At 34.9% G+C, this 14,163-nt stretch overlaps 1 protein-coding gene across 1 annotated transcript in view; it reads right to left on the reverse strand.

Moving 5' to 3' along the window:
* Positions 1–1,423: 1,423 nt before the first annotated feature.
* The window catches only part of LOC123550795 (E3 ubiquitin-protein ligase DZIP3-like), a 34,229-nt gene continuing 21,489 nt past the window's right edge, over positions 1,424–14,163 (reverse strand). Inside the window, exons 8-10 of the mRNA XM_053522950.1 lie at positions 9,771–9,983; positions 9,154–9,302; positions 1,424–1,750 (exon numbers count right to left, since the gene is read on the reverse strand). Of these exons, the coding sequence (XP_053378925.1) occupies positions 1,586–1,750; positions 9,154–9,302; positions 9,771–9,983 (527 nt within the window). The 3' untranslated portion in view covers positions 1,424–1,585. The remainder of the gene's footprint in view (positions 1,751–9,153; positions 9,303–9,770; positions 9,984–14,163) is intronic.

A 14,163-nucleotide genomic window follows, 5' to 3' on the forward strand; every position in this document is an offset into this window, starting at 1 on the left:
GCACTTTCTCTTATTCTGTTAATGAGCTCTATTATTGTATAAGTTCCAACTTGGTATCTACAATAAGCTTTCGAGTTATCTTCCGGATAAGAAGTGAGACGGACAGACAGACGGACGTTTCTCACATATGGATATTTATATGGCCTCTCTTTTCATCCTCAATTGTATTGTTTCTTTAGTCATGTAAAAGAAAAATAGCCACATTAAAGCTTTTAAGCAGCATGCCTCCAGATCGTTCTACAACAAAACAAATATTTTTTTAGATATCTTGAAATAAATGCTATATTTCTTAAAAAGGCTTTAAAACTTCATTACTGACAAACTTTATGATACGGAAACACACGAGAATTTGCTGTTTTTACTACTTTTTAGGATGAAAACCGAAAAGGGTTTGTCACGCTTTTACTCTAGGTAAACTGTCTTGATTATAAATATCTATATTTTGAAGTCATTATTCTCTACTTCAGCTATAGCGCTATTGGTTACAACGACGGGAAAATGTCTTTGTTGCCGCGGCGGTCGGGGGTTGGATTCCCGGCGCGGTCATCTTTTTTTCTTGATTTGGAACTTTTAAAATATTTTAGAAATAAAAATTCATATTCTAATGTTCATAATATGACCAAACTTCAATTTGAAAGAAAGATTATTTTTAGCCAAATCTGGAGGCATGCTGCTTTATGTTAACGGAATGAATGACATCAAAAAAAATATACAGTTACCTACTGTTCCTGTGGCCATCTAAGTATGCAAATGCAAGCTTGCACGCACGACGGATGTATTGATGGGCGGGCAAGGGACGGTACATCTGTCAAACGATAACGCAGATATCCTAAGTTGGGGTCAGCGAGGACGGAAACATCGATTAGAGCAAAAGGGCAAATGATTTTGTCAGGACTTTCAAGGTGCAAATTATATCTCAAGAAAATTAAAATAGAATAAACGTTTGAGATAAAGAAAATAAAAATGACATTGTAATAGATCATCATCCATACGTCTGGAAATATCGCACTTATATCTATCTATAATGCTATTAATAGCGCACTGATAATTATTTTTCTATCAAATTAGACAATGAGTAACACATTGAACGCCAGGATATTCCAGTATTACCATGGATATCAGGAACTTACTTAATCTAAACAGTCAAAGACGTAACATGACTGCACAATTTTTCAGTGATAAATCGTATTCTCAATGGGTATCTTGACTTTAATACAGTCAGTGGTGTAGCCAGGGACTTTTATTTCCAATTAATAATTCATCCGCGATGTTCATGAATAGGACTATTTTATGTTGCACATCAAATTAAATGTTGTTAGGAATAAACATTAATATAGACATAACTTCGGAAGTGCGTAAAACATAATCCAGTACGTTTACATCAAAGCCCACCATTACAAAAAAAAAATGTTTGACCCATTTGAGGATTTTACTGTTAATTGAAATTATTTAAAGGAGTTGCTTCAGATAAATATAACCGTTACAATTGTTGCCGTTGTGAGGTATGTACTTTGTTGACTTTAATTATAAGGTACCTGTAACTAAATCAAATATGGAATGCATAAACTATTATTTTTTCGCAATCCTAATGAAATATCAATACAAGACAATAACAGAATGCATACGCAGTCAATTTATTTTGAATACACTTATAATTACCTTTTTTCTGTTTTATATAATCTGAGTGTTTTTGATGATCGTCGGGAGTCGCTTCTAGCTTGGCAACTTTGCTTTCTATATTAGACAGCCGCTGTTGAAATGAAAGACAAAGACAAAACATTAAATCAACCGGATAAATATAAGCTGCACAGCAATCCTCACTTCTGTTATAAAGAAGAAAAAAAAGACATTGAATGGACTAGCTGATCCTGGTAACAACACTATCTCGTGTTTATGACATAAAGCACAGAACGCAGCTAATAGAATGTAAAATAATAGCAGTTAGTTTGCTTGTTTCTGTTTATAAGATGTAATGAAATGTGCAACACCCTTAACGAAACCTAAACCATAAGTGTTCTATAAACGTCGGAGGTAACAACCAGTAAAGGTAAGCTGCTTTCCCTATATTACATGTTAAATCCACTGTTGACTTATTGCTCGAACTGTTCATATTCTAAACATAAAAGTTAAAACATATCTGTAAATTCTATTGGCTTGAACTTCAAATTTCTCTATATCCATTTAAACCAAAAATAATCGAAGTATTAGCAAGAACCAGAAACAGAAATATTTGATACAACGTTATATTAAACCAGAGGACCCTGAAGACCCCACATATCTCACCAAACTGACCTAGGTATTACATCAGATAACCTTGTATCTAATTTTACCAAGATTTCATTACAACAAACATTTTGACCATGTGTTATGTAAATCATTATCCAATTTCTTCAATGATTTGATTTAGTTTTTAACCCAGGTGAGACCAGTTACAAATTTGTTCTACATTTGCAAAAGACTAAGTCTCATGAAGCTCATGTAAAATGTTTACTTTGTCAAGAGCTCTGGTAATATAGTTTCAAACTTGACCTAAACTTCGTAGAGACAATCATTCTCACAATATTTTATAAAAATCATGTAGAAACTTTTACCGGCTCTTACCTAGTGACCTAGTTTTTAACTTCGACTAGGCCAGTTTTACACTTTTTGACAAAGGTTGAATAAGAGACTTCTAGAATGTTGACATTGTTTAACACTTAACTGACCTAGTGACCTAGCTTTTGATTAAGATTTGATCAAAAGCGTGTCCTTTAAAGTTTTAACAGTCAGGCTGTTGACAACAAGGATGAACGATGGACGGTTCTCATAGACTTCCATTATATGATTATGGCTTTTCATAAAAATCATTATATAGTTTTAAAGAACAAGAACTGTCTTTGTTCAATAAAAATAATGGACGAAAAACACATGAATACTGATACCTTATTCACGTATTTAAATCCATGTTGGCACGACAGAAGAAAAGTGGCACGTATTTTTAAAATGCTAATAAAATATTGTAAACGTAGAAAAATTTAATTTAATTTTGAAAATGAAATAACGTCTGCGTTGTTATGTACTTGTTTAATATATATAGGCGGGAAGCTATATATATCTGCCTTTTGAGAGGTAAAAACTGACAGAGCTGTATAGAAATACCAGCTACATGTATGAACACTGAAACTGTATCAAATGACCAAACGTCTTGAAACAGAAAACACTGTCTTAGGATTAAAACAGGTAATCAAACTGTCATTTTTTTTGTTTGCTTTCACTGTTTATCATTTTGATGCTGAGAATAACTATTCTTCTTGTTTAGTTGTCTTTCAAATCGTTCAGTACGACATTAAAATTGTTTTAGTGAACTGTTTACATGCAGCTTTCAGTGCTCTAGATAATTCTAAATTTGACGCTAGCCCCAATAATAAAACAACTAGTAAAACAATGGATGCCAAATCAACTACAAACCTCTCACCACTAACGCCTAATCCCGTTGACGCCATGGATGTTCCTTCAAATGATGACATTATAAACTTTCTCAAGGTAATGAATCAGAAATTAACAAGAGCTCGTCGAACACGAAATGCCCCCCTTGATGCATTCAGGAATTGCACAAGGAACAGAAATTATATGCTCACTGTAAACAAAGGTTCTACCATTCTGGTTTAATCTGACCTTAGCCTTTAACCTATTAACCTAACAAGAGATTACAGAGTGATCTTGGCGCCATCCACTGAGCCATTTTTGAATGTTCCAAATTTCAGGACTAGGTCAAGGTCAAAATCAAGATCAAATTTCATTTCGGACCGAAACAATGTGTATATGTCCAAATTTGAAAGCTGTGGCTTGAGAAATGTGAAAGTAGGTCACTAGATCAATTTCAAGGTCAAAGTTCATTTCGGTACACAAAACTATGGTTCAGATTTGAAGACTGTAGCTTGAGAAATGTGAAAGTAGGTCACTAGGTCAAAATCAAGGTCAAATTTTATTTCGGAACACAGAACTATGCAAGTGGTCCAAATTTGAAGCCTGTACCTTCAGAAATGTGAAAGTAGGTCACTAGGTCAGTCTGAAGATCAAAGTTCATTTCAGTACATAAAACTATGCTTGTGGTTCAAATTTGAAGGCTGTAGCTTGAGAAATGTGGAAGTAGGTCACTAGGTCAAAATCAAGGTCAAATTTTATTTTGGAACAAAAAACTATACATGTGGTCCAAATTTGAAGCCTGTACCTTCAAAAATGTGAAAGTAGGTCACAAGGTCAATTACAAGGTCAATTTTTTTTTCTGTACACAAACCTATGCATGTGGACCAAATTTGAAGGCTGTAGCTACAGAAATGTGAAAGTAGGTCACTAGGTCAAGATCAAGGTCAACTCATGTCAAGGTTCATCTTGCCACTCAAAACTATACATGTGGTCCAAATTTGAATGATGTAAGTTATGGACATGAAGATTCTAAGCTTTTCCCTATATAAGTCTATATGAAAAGTATGACCCCTTGGGCGGGGCCATATTTGACCCTACAGGGATAATTTAAACAAACATGGCAGAGAACCACTTGATGATGCTACAATACAAAATATCAAAGCCATAGTCTTTGTGGTTTGGACAAGAAGATTTTCAAAGTTTTTCCCTATATAAGTCTATGTAAACCATGTGACCCCCAGGGCGGAGCAATATTTGACCCTAGGGGAATAATTTGAAAAATCTTCGTAGAGGACCACTAGATGATGCCATATACAAAATATCAAAGCCCTATGCCCTGTGGTTTTGAACAAGAGGTTTTTCAAAGTTTTTTCCTATATAAGTCTATATAAACCATGTGACCCCCAGGGCGGGGCCATATTTGACCCCAGGGAAATAATCTGAACAATCTTGGTAGAGGACCACTAGATTTTGCTACATACCAAATATCAAAGCCCTAGGCCCTATGGTTTTGGAGAAGATCAGAAACAATTTAACTGTTCCTGGCCAATGTGACCTTGACCTTTGACCTAATGACCTCAAAATCAATAGGGGTCATCTGCTGGTCATGGCCGACCTAACTATCAATTTTCCTGACACTAGGCCCAAGTGTTCTTGAGTTATGGCCTGGAAACCATTTTACTGTTCCTGGTCACTGTGACCTTGACCTTTGACATACTCATCTCAAAATCAATAAGGGTCATCTGCTGGTCATGACTAACCTACCTATCAACTTTCATGACCCTAGGCCTAAGCATTCTTGAGTTATCATCCGGAAACCGTTTTGCTGTTCAGGTTCATTGTGACCTTGACCTTTAACATACTGATCTCAAAATCAATAGGGATCATCTGCTGGTCATGGCTAACCTCCCTTTTAACTTTCATGATCCTAGGCCCAAATGTTCTTGAGTTATCATCCGGAAACCGTTTTACTATTCAGGGTCACTGTGACCTTGACCTTTGACATACAGACCTCAAAATCAATAGGGGTCATCTGCTGGTGATGACCAACCTCCCTATCAGCTTTCATGATTCTAGGCCCAAGTGTTCTTGAGTTATCATCCGGAAACTGATTGGTCTACATTCCGACCGACCGACCGACCGACAGACCGACCGACCGACATCTGCAAAACAATATACCCCTCCTTCTTCGAAGGGGGGCATAAAAAGGCTATAACAATCTTGAGGTGAAAGTTGGCAATGTGGGGTCGGAGCTGAGCAAACTTTGGCTCTTTATGTCAGACAGTACTAAGGCATGTAACGAATTTTCGAATAAAGTTACTGAAACGGTTTAGGAGTTTCTCTTGGGCAAAAGCTCAGGGTCATATTGCACAACTAAGAAGGAAAAGGTCGCGATGCAAGAAACAATAGAATATATGCAATCTCAGTCATTGAAGAATAACCTGATATTTGCTCATGTCGGAGAATCGGAATCGGAGAAACCGGATATAACTTAAGGTAAATTGCGCACTCTACTTGTTGAGAAAATGAAGTAAGCAAAGGTGTACGTGGGTTCTAAGAAACTCGAAATAGTGCATCGTACAGGCGATATGCCAGCAGATAATCCAGGAAGGAGAACTCCAAAATACAGAAACATTGTTGTTAAGGAGAAGAAAAAGGCTCGGATCAGTCATTATACCCTGCATATAAATGGTGTCAAGTAGAAGGTACCAGTAAACACTAACGTAGCAAGTGGCGCAAGCTGAACTTAAGATTCTACGGTCTCAATAGACACAAATTAAATGACGATGATTTTTTTAAATACTCTCCACAAATATGACGTTATATGTTTTTACGAATCTTGGTCAAACGAACGTTACAACTTAATTTTGAGGGATATAAATGTTATAATTTCTACAGGAAATATCGTCGATCAATACGCTGTAGAGGTGGTATTGTGCTGTATGTAAAAGATTCAGTAGCAAATGTCCATGATAGTAAAAAAAACGGCTACGACACGATTATCTGGTGTTTTAAGTGGTACCGTTAATTGTTTACAATGTAATATTGATTGGCTGTATATGTATTGTAATAAATGGGACTTAGACGTCAATACCTCTACGACGAAAATTGTTGTATTCAGAAAACGTCAACCAATAAAAGCAATGAAAAATGGTATTATGATAATCAAAACTTGAAAGTGGTAAATGATGTTTATTATCTTGGAACAGGTTTTAATCACACCGGTACATTTGTGTTACATAAAAAACTAAGCTGGAAAGGGAGGGACTGAAGGCGTTTAACGTATTACAGAATAATGTTACATATTTAGATGTGAAACCGAGCGCAGTTTGTCAGCCTTTTGATGGATTTGTCTGAGCCACTTTAAACTACGGTTGTGTGATGAGGGGTTTCGGAAAGAGCAATAAAAATAAACGTATTCATATTAAATTTTGTATATTGTTAAATCTTCAACAAGCAATACGGCTGGTTACCCGTTATATATGAATAGACAAGTTACAGTAATAAAAAACTGGTGTAAAATTGTTAATTCAGAATAGATTCTTATAGCCATGATCTATGTCTACTTGTTAAAATGTAATAAAAGAAAAAATAACTTGGAATACAATGTAAAATCACTTTTAGATAACTGCGGTTTTTTCTCTTATTTGGGATCATCAATTTGGGTTAAAGTTTCATTTATAATTAATTTAAAGAACGCTTATTGGATGTGTTTATAATAAGCAAACGTGGTTCCAAAATATATATGAGCGTAGAACATTATTTATTTACAGACATGCAAAAGTACAGTTTTGATAAGAAAGATATCTTGATGTTTTGCCGCGTAAATATAGATATGCTGTATCAAAATTAAGATTATCATGCATTAGTTATTGAAACTGGACGTCTTACTGGAATTGTTAGATAAGAGCGCTTTTGTACATTATGTTACAGTAGAGATATTGAGGACGAGTATCATTTTGTATAAATGTCTCCCGTGTACAATAATCTTTGGCATGTTTATATCAAACCTTATTTTTACCGTAGACCAAATGTTCAAAAATATGTTGATCTCCTTAAATGTGATAAGAATAATGCTCCACTTAGCAAAGTTTATTTACCAAGATCACGTTTATTTTAATACGGGACATCATACATTCTTCATGTATTAATGAACACTCGGAAACATTTTGAAGAAGATATGTCTTATAAACATAATGCCATTTTCACCCTCCATCTATTTACTTATTGTTTAAACTGTCCGCAGTTTATGACTGTTTGTTGACAAATAATTATATGTATGTATAATTATGTATCACAGAAAAAACCTGTATAGTTTACGTGAATAAAATTATCTGTCTGTCTGTTTTTCTGTATTTAATTTTTCAGCTTGACCATTTCGGTATTGGTTGTTCAAATACTCCAGCTTTAGAAACTTTGGGTTTTGTTAAATCAACTCTTGAATACCTGGCCTGCTTTTAATTTTGTCTTTTGGCAGGTTCTAGTTTAGGAAAAAGCCATCAGGGCGAAGCCATTATTTTGATATGGAGACCATACGTCGCATTTCATGGAATTGTATTCTATGCACCAATGAAGGTTCCATGTGCCTCGCCGTATGAATACATCTGCGGATGTCACAAAATTATGTTCTGGTACTTGAATGTTGAGTTCTCCTAAACCCGGCGCTAAAAGGTGTGGGTGGTAGCTTGCATTTCCACTACCGTCCATGAACAGGCTCAATTAAACCGAGCCTGCAGCATTTTAGTTTATGTCGTGTTGGGAGACCTGTGGTTTTCCACGTTTTAACACTTCAAAATAACAGCAGTAAATAGAAAACATAGAGTGATGCAAATATTTCATATTTTATATTTTAAAGACCACAAGTTTGTTTGTTTGTTTGTTTGTTGGATTTAACGTCGCATCGACACATGATACATCACATGGCGACTATTCAGCTTTAATGGTGGATGAAGACCCCAGGTGCCCCTCCGTGCATTATTTCATCACGAGCGGGCACCTGTGTAGACCCACCGACCTTCTGTAAGCCAGCTGGATGGCTTCCTCACATGAAGAATTCAACGCCCCGAGTGAGGCTCGAACCCACATCGTTTAGAGGCAAGTGATTTGAAGTCAGCGACCTTAACCACTCGGCCACGGAGGCCCCCTAAAGTCAATGCGTAGATCACTAGGTCAAATTACAGAGGGCACAGTATCTACTCGATCATCAGAAATAGTTGTAAGAACTTTTGTCTCTATAAAATCTAGGCCTATGTCAAATGAAAAAAAAAACAGAGTCGTCCGAAGTAATATCATTCATTAAGTTCGGAAAGACTGTTTGTTTGGGTTTGATGCCTGGATTCTGCACGAGTACAAACGTGTTCTCCGCATGTAATTGCTCACTTCCCCACGAGAGTAAGAGATGGAGAACGAATAATTTCAGACATAATGTATTTTATCAAATATTCACGGAGAACATACGCCTCGCTCGGGTATCGAATTTACGACCCCGCAATCCGTAGATCTGCGCTCTCCCTATTGAGCTATGCATACGGGATAAAATCCGAGAAAACAAATATTCAAATTGTCTATTTTAGTTCATATCACTTTGCTGTCTGTATCTGCAGAAAGCACATTCACATGCGATATTATAATCTGTACCAGCTTAACAATGATAAATGATAGAACAAATGAGAAATTAGCATTTTAAAGTACACGTCTAAAACAGTTACAAATATGGGCACAGAAGTCAGAGAAGTGAATTATACTGACCTTTTGTTTGTCATATTGGGACGAATGATCAGCTGGATGTCCCGTTACTTCTCCTTTGTATGGGAAATCTAATTCAGTGTCTGACGTTCGGCAACTGTCTTGAGTCAAGGAATCATTACTTTCGCTGTCTGTACTACTTTGCTCAGTCTCTGCTAAATATTAAATTTATATATAAGATAACGTATTTGAAGGAGATGTTTACTTTTCTATTAATATTGTAATGGCTTTATTTAATGGTTGAATGATGGAAGTATGAGATATTTGAAATCATTGGTACAACTTATTGCAGAGCCTCACTGTATTGTTTTTTTTTTCAGTAGAATGAAATGATGGTTGTCACAACATTGGCATACTTAAATCAAAGCATGCAGGAAATTGCAGTTACTGAACTCGTTATTTATTTTTCCTTACAGCAGGTCAGAAATCTTTGAGACACCATATTTCAAAGTGTTCAAATACATTCTCGAACGACGTTTGTGTCATTATAGATTAAGTGTGGGCAAACATGTGTCATTCTGCAATTACAAACTCCCTGTCCGTTTCTCTTGTAGGGAACTTCTTTAAAATCTATCCGTCACTTCTTTTATTCAAATGATAAAAACAATTTTAAAACAAACCTCTATGAAAGACGTCGTTAAACTCTTTCATATCTGTGTACGTTTGTAGGGTAACAGGTGTGTTCGAATGTTTTGACAACTTCTCCGCTATGGCATTTGTGCTATTTGAAAATTGTTCACTTTGAAATAATTTCCACAATTCCATCATGGCAGCTGGTGAAGAAACCGTAATTGGAACTCTTATGCCACTTTCTTGTTGCGTTTGTACATGCTCTATCCAATAACGAGAACGAAGGTAATAAGATCAGCATCTTGTATAATGCTGGACAGCAAAAGAAACTATCCAGTTTTAAAACTGAGATATGTTTTATTTAAAATCTTTAATTTTTAAATCACTTGTGTTTTTCACATCACATTACACTTGAAGAACTTAACGTGTAAAAAATAAAAAAAACACATTCAACCGTGAAGTCAGTTGTCCCACAATAGCCGTTTAGCACGAAATTCACCTGCGCCTGTAGTTAACAATTTTCTTTGTGAAATTTTGTTGTCATTGGAAATATTGATAAATGGCAAACTCGAAAAACAGGATAAAGTTTTAAAAAAAAATGTTGATTTCAACGCACGACTGAATCAAATTTAGCGCGCGCGCCAAAATGGGTTGTTACAATACAACTGACGCGCAGAAGATATAGCCTTTCAAACGGCTATTGAGGGTCTACTGACTTCAAGGTTTGTTGTTTTTTAGAAATTTATCACGTGTAATTATGGTATGAAGTAAACAATCAATTCAAATTTGAAAAATCAATTTTTTTTTTCAAAATATACCAGTTATACATCTGGATATTTTCTTTTGCTGTTCATTATATATTCAGAATTTACTAATCCCTGTTCTCATATAGCCGAAACGACTCTTACGTAAATAATAGATTAAAAAAGAAAGATTTAGTGCAAATGAAAACACGACTCTAGTGAAAACGTTTATATTTACCAATACCACTCCATTTCTATTGATGTTTATTACATGTTGTAGATGAAATACGTGAGAATTTTAGTGAACAAAATCATATTTCAGGTAATATATAATTGCAAATACATTGTACTCACATAACTAATGATCTATGAATGAAAAAAATCGTTCATAAAGCTAAACGTTACACACATAAATCTTCTAAAGTTGTTTTTCAAAAACAAGATGGCGTCGTTTTGATTTCAGAGATTAAAAACTTACCTTCTGATTCACTGCGCATAACATTAGTTGGCACATTAAATAGCCTCGTATTTTCTAATTGCAATAACGGATAAATGCCGTATTTGTGAATACAAACGATTTCATCTCGCATTAGTATTTGATTATAGAAATTTTATATGACCTACTTTTTATATGACTCACAGAAATATTACAAGATGAACTGAAACATACTAAAACTTACTAGTTATCACAAGTAGATGAGAATAATATTGAAAAAAGTCATGTAAATCAATATATATATTTTAATGTCGCACTTGACGAAAGTCAGATGAAGCTCTCTGCTCTTTATTGGATCCCTAAAATTCACAAAACTCCATATAAAGCTCGATTCATTGCAAATTCAAACTTATGCATTAAAGAAATATTTCTATACTTTTGATTTCTTGTCTTACGGAAATAAACGACCATGAACAGAAGTATTGCTCCAAGGTATATGAGAACTTGGGTGTTAATCAGTTTCGGTCCATCAAGAACTATGGAGATGTTATCAGAAAGCTAAAATAACAATCTCTTCAAATGTTCGAGTATAAGTTCTTATGACTTTTCTACTCTTTATATTAATTACTAGATAATCTTATTAAAGAAAAACTGGTAGCTTTAATTGAGAAAGCGTTTGCAAGAAAAAACGTTAATTATCTGGCTTGCAATGAAACTAGAGCATTCTTTTCTAACAGTGCATTTATGAGATACAACCTATGGAGTTTGATCAGGTTTGTGAAACTCTAAAGTTCTACTAAAAAACATATCAATCAAATTTGGCATTAAAACTTACAGATAAGTAATCAGTATCCCGATTGGAACCAACTGCGCCCCACTCATTGCTGATTTAGTCTCATACTGTTATGAACGAGATTTCATGTTTAGTTTATCCACTGAGACACAATTTGAAATTATTGAAGCTTTTAATGGAACCCCAAGGTATCTTGATAATATTTTGAATATGGACAATCAATATTTTTAGATGAAACATATTTATTCAAAAGAGTTACAGCTTAACAAGGCGTCATTTCTGGATCTGAATTTAATTATTGTGAATAATAATCTAGAAACGAAAATATATGATAAAAGGAAGGATTATAATTTTGAAATTGTCACCTTTACCCACATTAGTTTAATCTTATTTCATTGCTCAAAAATTACAATAATACAAGAGAAAGAAAGCATAACAAAGAATACATTTCTGTAATGGAGCTATTATTTTTTATTCATGGGGCTGCCTCTGCATCCCGACGGTACCAAATAAAAATGTTTGATAAAAATCCATACTTTGTTCAAGCAAGGAAGAACATAAATAGATAGTATCATTCATAACAAAATGTATATAAGTATTTACGTTACTGAATTTATTGTACTTACTTAAACCCGTTTAAGGATGATGATTCTTTAATTGAAGGTTCTAATTCATTCTTTTCACATAGAAGAAATTTCAGAATTGATATTAAAGTCTATGTAAATAAACGTGCCAAAGAGGTCACTTATATTAGCCGGAGTTTTGAAAATACCAGAATCTAAAACTGTAATCTCTTCGGGAACTGCTATTGTGTCAATAAGTGTTTGAGAATTTTCGGTTACACAAGTAGGTTCATTAATGGCATTATTCACGCTCTTAAGATACAACAGTTCTTTAAATATTCTGGCTGATGAATTTAGCTGGTCTTCGTTTACATCACCAGCAACGATGAGCTGGGATGCAATTTCGGTTGCCCTTTCGAGGAATATATTAAATCTGTCCCAGGATTCATTTGTATAATGCGGAGGCCTTTATACCGTACATATGAGATAGGTTTATGATTTATGTCTTAATTCGATCCACAATAACTCATATTCCCCCACCTTGATGGAGATGTCCCTCGAGCAATATTAATATCATACGGTGACTATATTTCACAACGTATTCGTTTTGCAAAAGCTTGCTCGAAGATAAAGGATTTAAATGCAATAAATCTTCATATCACCGAGAAATTATTACAACAGCGTTACCGTCATAAGCTACGGAAAGCTTTCAGTAAAATTTTTACTACAGTACCTCGGAACTGTTAAAAATACAATACTAACCTAAAAACTATTTTAAAACTTTCTTCCACACCTGAAATACTATTTAGATGTAGTTTATAAAATTAGGAAAATTAAACATAGTCCTTAATTTAATCAGCTGTTTGTGAAATGGGTTAAAAGGTTTATCAAAAAGAGGATACGATACGAAAATCGTTAAGCACAATGCGTGTTTAGTGATTGACCCCTCTACAGTTAATTGCTACGATTTCCTATCTGATGGTGCGATGACTAATAAAGTGTAAGACTTCGTGATGCTTTTCTCCTACATACGGCGAAGGGAGATGAATTTTGTCTTGCAGCTTTCTAAATCGTGTACAAATTGTTGAGTACATTGGTGTAATTATGCCTTAGATTAACCCTAATTTTACTTAATTAATCTGGTATTTTTGCGCTTTCTCAACGGGGATTTTATTTATATTATGTTGTCTTTGTTGAAAATAGGGTCAGTGCGAAGTTGGCATGCCCCAAACTCTTCCAAGGTGGTGCCCCTATTTTCAACTGGTTTTTTGTCTGTCTTTATCGTCTGTTGCGTATGTTTTCTTGTTTGTTGTAAGCGTTTTTTTCTCCTCCTCGCTCCTCTAACGTCCCAACCCCCTCTTTTGCCTTGCATTTGCGCTCCTTTTTGCATCCCCTCCCCCTTTACTTTGAGTTAGTTTTCGTGGCTCCCCTTTATTTTGCCTGCATGAATCCAAGGCGGTACATGATTGGTTTTCTTACTTATAGGGGTGCCTTTGTGTGCTTGTGAGTCTAAAGCGGTGCCCTACTGTGTTCTTGTATCTTACTTGTCCGTTTTTCTACGTTAGTTAGTTGGATGTGGTTTTGTATTCATCTTTGGTACATGAATGTATGTGCTATACGTTGTAGTGTAACTGTGATTAAGGAACGCCGCATTCCCTTTTTATATTCATCCTTGTGCTACTTTTTCATTAACTTCCTCCCCCGACCCACCCCCTTTTAACCCCTTACCACTTCCACCCCTTCTATCTATATTTGGCATAAATTTCTATGTACTTATTAGATTTTTGAACTAACCCGTCTGTAACATTTTTCCATTGCAATTGAAAACTGATGCAGAGAGCTTTCAGATTAATTAATATGTTTTAACGCTGTAAAATAAATTATAAAATTATCCAATATTGTGAACAA

The sequence above is a fragment of the Mercenaria mercenaria genome, chromosome 14 (genome assembly GCF_021730395.1).
Source record: "Mercenaria mercenaria strain notata chromosome 14, MADL_Memer_1, whole genome shotgun sequence".
Lineage (NCBI taxonomy): Eukaryota > Metazoa > Mollusca > Bivalvia > Venerida > Veneridae > Mercenaria > Mercenaria mercenaria.